We start from the raw sequence: 5,409 nt of genomic DNA on the forward strand, positions 1-5,409 counted from the left end.
CCTCTCGTCGGATCTCCCTTACGAGACGGAGGCGGGTGCCCGTCAGAACGCCCCGCTAGCTGCCGGCGTGCGCGGGCCCCCCATCCCGCAGAGCCGCTGCTGGAGGGAGCCGCTGGCGTGCAGCGGTGCTCTCACGGTCTCCCGTCCTGCTGCCAGGGAAGGCCTGGCGGGAGGAGCTCAGTGAGCAGCTGCTGCAGCCCAGGTCTTGCCTTCAGATTTTGGGCTCCCCAGCCCTGTTATTTGCAGTTGCTTGTGTGTTTTCATTTCAGCCAGTCGAAAAACTGAAAGTTCGTGGTCACCTGCTTGATTTCCTGAATCTTTTTTTCCCTCTTCTATTCTAGAAGTAGTTGTGCAAAAATGTAATGCTTTTATTTTCCTCTGGATTTGTTTTAATATTCTAGACATGCTCCGTTTATCTACAGTACTCCGTCAGATACGGCCAGTGTCCAGAGCACTTGCCCCCCAGCTAACACGACCGTATGCAAAAGATGTTAAGTTTGGAGCAGATGCTAGAGCTCTTATGCTTCAAGGAGTAGATCTTCTAGCAGACGCTGTAGCTGTCACCATGGGGCCAAAGGTAATGGATTAGTATATGTGATTTTTTTTTTTTAATACGAATTCTGGTTTTGTATTGCTTTTGTATCATGTTATCTTTTAGTTTTAGCAAGGTGAAAGAAACATTGGAAGTGTAGTGTTGAGTTTTCAGGTGGTTGCTAAATGATACCATCTTAAGTGAAAAATCTGTGGCAGTGGCATTCATTTATGTTGCTTATAGGACAGATTATAGCTTATGATTCCCTGTAAGTTCTGGGTCTTTGTCAAAAGCAGCTATTGTATTCTGCACAGTCATGCAGTGTGTAGTAAGGCTCGAAAGGACATCCCTTCGATACTGAGCTCATGGGGATATCTGTTCCGTACGATAACGGCATGTGCACGGTAGCTCTCCTCAAAGCTGCAGGGCCTCTCAAATTCATTCATGTATTTCTTGCACGTTTTTGGTGCTGTATTAGCTTTATTCAGAGCAAAAATGTGGTAAGCTGAGCAGATAAAGGTTAAGGAGCAGCAGTGTCAGCAAGCTGTGGCTGTTTTTCATGAAGGAACAAAGTTTAAGCGCAGTCGGTTAATTTAACTCTTGGTTATTTGGATGAGGCTGCTTTGTGAATGCCTGAGCATAGTTGTAATGCTCTGGTTAAGAGCAGTTCTTGATGCAACTCACTGTAACCTGGTGGGGTTTTTGTTACAGTGTTCTCACTTCATCTGCTGTTCTCCGTGTGTTTGTGGAAGTTTAGGGGTTGTACTGTAATGCCTGATTCTGCTTCTGGCATTTTTAAGAAATATCACTCTGGTGAGGACGCTTCCCTTTGGTACAGCTCTGTATTTAAAGAAACAGGGTTTGCAGTCTCATGCAATCTTGTGATATTGCTGCTAACATGCTGATTGCTTTGTCAGGGCTAGTTTATGTGAGCACTTGGATTCTTGATGTGCAGCATCATTCAAAAGGGATCTGTACTTAACTGGTGGTTGCATTTTTTTTGTGTGTTTGTTTTCAGAAATGCAGATTAAAAGCGTGTATTAAAGCAAAGCAAGGGGAGGTTATATAAGAAGGCAGGGTATACATTTTGGCACAATAGCCATTTGTTACATAGCACAGAGTTAGAATTACATAAGCTTTTTCACAAGTTCAGTATCAGTAACTGAAGCTTAATGTTTCTTTTTCAGCTTCTAGGGCTAGTTGTGCTTCAGCAGCAGTGTAGCCTCGTGTGTGGCAGCAATCCCTAGTTAGGTGAATCATTGAGGCAGATGTAAGTGGGCTTTGTGCGAGTGAGGAACACGGTGCACCACAGGGGTAGTGTGTGTATGGGAGCCCTTAGCTATGGCACAGGATCCAAGCTGCAACCCTGCTGGTGTGCACTCAACTAAGGAGAGCCAGCATGGTCAGCTCTGCGCTGGAGCTGACAGCCCAGGTGAGGGGACCTGGGGAGATGGGGCAGTTGCTCTCCCTTCCCGCCTTCCAGCAGCTCCAGCTGTCAGGATGGTTAAAGAGTTCAGGACAGTGGTGGCCCAGGGGTGGCTCCTTGCATTTCTGCTGCCTCCATCTCAAACCAGGACATGGTTGACTGAGGCAGCTATTCCAGCTGCTGAATTCATCCAGGAACAAGCATTCCGCTTGTGCGGGTGCACCTGCCCTGCACTCCCTGGAGGGGTCTGTAGTTTCCCACTTTAGCTGTGCCTGCGTGTGCTGCATGGGACAGTCCAGAAAGCAGGTGTGGGCTCAGGGAAGGAATGCTGGTGACCTTGCAGTGTTTCAGGAATTGCTGCAACTCAGTAACTCAGATTTGTTAAGTATTCTCAGTTCTTGTTGCTACTCGCTAATGAGGTTTGCAAGTTTCTGGTCCCCCACCCACCCCTGAACTTAGAACGATTTGAGCTTTGTATTACTGTTTGTCAATCACAGGCTTTTTATTGAGGTTTGGTGGAAATTTTGCCAATTTAGTTTTATTATGTTACTATATTATAATTTTAGGAAAAAATAACCAGTGTTAGAGGGAATCTATTCAATTATTTTTCTGTGTAGGGACAGACTTATTTTAGTTGCAGACTTCTGAGTCTGTGGTGTTAAGCATTGTGGCTGGGAATGAAGCCTCATTCTGTGAAAGTATAAAACCTTTGAGCCATTTTGCCAGTATTGCAAAACCTTGGTCATGTGTGTTCTTGAAAAAAGTCCCAGCTGAAAGCTCTGCGCAAGGGGATGTGGCTGTTCAGGAGGATCTTCAGCTGAGCTCTTAGAGTAATGTACTTTGGGTTATGTGGCTTTAATTTAATGTTCTTTGTCACTCCAGGGAAGGACAGTTATTATCGAACAAAGCTGGGGGAGTCCCAAAGTGACAAAAGACGGTGTGACAGTAGCAAAGGCAATTGACTTAAAAGACAAATACAGAAATATTGGAGCCAGGTTGGTGCAAGATGTTGCCAACAATACAAATGAAGAGGCAGGAGATGGTACCACGACTGCCACGGTACTGGCCCGTGCCATTGCAAAGGAGGGCTTTGAGAAGATCAGCAAAGGAGCAAATCCAGTAGAAATCCGGAGGGGTAATATTTCCAACCCCCCAACCCCCCTTCTTTTTAATGTTTAATTGCTGTCTTTATTTTTCATATCCCAAATTTGTCTGGTTTTCTGAATAAGTTGCCTTCTTTTTGAAGAGCGATCTAAATCTTATGTGAAGAGTGATGTGTAGAGAACCTGCTTGTTTCTGTTATGTTACTTACTCTGACCAATTCTTCATTTTTTCTAATAATTTTACTATTTTATATGCAATTAATTTAATTTGTCATAGGTAAACTCCACTTAAAGCTCTTTCTGCATATAATTTCCAATAGGTATGTAAATTTATTGGTGACACATAAATAAATTAGTCATGAATTTTGATCATGATGGAAAGTGTGTCAAACCATTCGCAAAACCACTTCCTAGGTGTACCAATGGCAATACAGAACTAGACCTGCTGGTCACTTGTTTTTGAGTGTGCAGACTTGATTGGTTTCTGCAGTGTGGACTTTGGTTTGAAACTTCACCCGCTTGTGTTTTGTGAGTGTAGTTTCCTGTGCTGTATCCCTTGTTTTGTTCACTCACGAGTGTCCTGTTCACCTTTAGGGGTGATGCTTGCAGTGGATGCTATCATAGCTGAACTGAAGAAGCTGTCTAAACCTGTTACCACTCCAGAAGAAATTGCACAGGTAAAAAAACCCAACAAAACGCAGTTGACATAGCTGTTCTTCAGGAAAAGTTTTGTGAAGTCAAGTTGGATGGAATTATGTTGTGCATATGGGACAACTGAGTAATTTTCTTCATCTGTCAAGATTCAGAGTATGTTTCATTGCGTGATGCTTATAGTTAATACATTCCATTTTTTTGAGTTCTTGAAAATTTCCAATATTCTGCCTTCAGTTGCACTGCTACAGGTTAGTTCAGAAGTAAGCAGTCTGAGCTGCCCAAGAGCCATTAGCCCTTCTGAGGGAGTTCTTGGGCTCTGGCGTGGCTGTGCTGCAGTCAGCTGCTCTATCTGGTCAGGAAATGTGAGAACCAAAAGTTATTATTCTGGTTTTCTTCATAGCAAGGGAAAACTAATCACTTGTACTGTGAGCTGAGATGGAATGGCTTACTGTTTCAGGTTGCCACGATATCAGCAAACGGAGATCAGGAAATTGGCAATATAATCTCCGACGCAATGAAGAAAGTTGGGCGAAAGGGTGTGATCACTGTCAAGGTAAGAGCGGCCAACATCCAGACCAAGTGCAAGCTGACCATCTCTAGTTAGGGCTGGCTCTTGGTGCTTGGGATGTAGCTGCTGCTGCTCACAGAGTATCCCGCCATAATTTCTACCTCCCCAGCTCCTTTAGATCAGGGTTTGATCACTGGTCCCCCTCTCAATCCTCAAATTGACATAAAACTGATGTGTGGTGCAGAGCCTCTCATTCTGTTGTGCATGGTATGCTAAAATGAGACCTGTGCTTTTGGCAGTAAATGAGGGATCTGTAATGTGGGCCTTCTTGATCTAAACAGGATGGAAAAACTCTAAATGATGAATTGGAAATCATTGAGGGTATGAAATTCGACAGAGGCTACATCTCTCCGTATTTTATTAATACAACCAAAGGTGAGTTAACAGTAACACACTACATAGCTGAGAGTGGCTCAGCTGGAAATGATGGTTCTTGTTATAAAGGCTTTAGTCTGTCACACAGTGTACCACAGCAGATGGGATGGGGGGTCCTCCCCATCAAACTTGTAACTCTGGGTAAAAGCTTGGAGTCTTTTGGGGGGTGGTTTTACTCTCTTTTCAGTGTGGGCAGCATTCATGGTAACTCCAGGCTGGCCCTGCAACACTCCAGAACGATGTCAGATTGAAAGTGGGAGTCTCTGAGATTACAAGTTTTGTCTCTTTAATGCTGTTGAAAAGTGCAGCTGTTGCTCCAAAGTAGCTCCTTGTGTTTCAATACAATGCTCGATATGTTTTTATAACTGGATACTTCACATAATGCATACTGTTTGTTTCTGCAGGGCAGAAATGTGAATTCCAGGATGCTTATGTTTTAATCAGTGAAAAGAAGATTTCTAGTGTACAGTCCATTGTTCCAGCTCTCGAAATTGCCAATTCTCACCGCAAACCTCTGGTCATCATTGCTGAAGATGTTGATGGAGAAGCCCTTAGCACTCTAGTTTTGAACAGGTGAGGCTTAAACTCCATAATTTTGAGGCAAATACTGCTTTGTTTTGCCTTTTCACCTGTTTGAAGAAATAAGTGTGTATTTGTATTTGTTTGCTGTGTTGTAGTGCTGCTGTCCATCTTTTTATCAGCACCAAAGAAACAGCAGCTTTTGCCCATAGCTGTACTTCACATCGGTTCA

At 43.7% G+C, this 5,409-nt stretch overlaps 1 protein-coding gene across 1 annotated transcript in view; it reads left to right on the forward strand.

Moving 5' to 3' along the window:
- Positions 1 to 399: 399 nt before the first annotated feature.
- Positions 400 to 5,409, forward strand: part of HSPD1 (heat shock 60kDa protein 1 (chaperonin)) — an 8,475-nt gene continuing 3,465 nt past the window's right edge. Inside the window, exons 1-6 of the mRNA XM_010145960.1 lie at positions 400 to 577; positions 2,841 to 3,093; positions 3,656 to 3,738; positions 4,173 to 4,268; positions 4,565 to 4,658; positions 5,063 to 5,231. Of these exons, the coding sequence (XP_010144262.1) occupies positions 404 to 577; positions 2,841 to 3,093; positions 3,656 to 3,738; positions 4,173 to 4,268; positions 4,565 to 4,658; positions 5,063 to 5,231 (869 nt within the window). The 5' untranslated portion in view covers positions 400 to 403. The remainder of the gene's footprint in view (positions 578 to 2,840; positions 3,094 to 3,655; positions 3,739 to 4,172; positions 4,269 to 4,564; positions 4,659 to 5,062; positions 5,232 to 5,409) is intronic.

This window comes from Buceros rhinoceros, unplaced genomic scaffold (genome assembly GCF_000710305.1).
Source record: "Buceros rhinoceros silvestris isolate BGI_N320 unplaced genomic scaffold, ASM71030v1 scaffold40591, whole genome shotgun sequence".
In the NCBI taxonomy this organism is placed as follows: Eukaryota; Metazoa; Chordata; class Aves; order Bucerotiformes; family Bucerotidae; genus Buceros; species Buceros rhinoceros.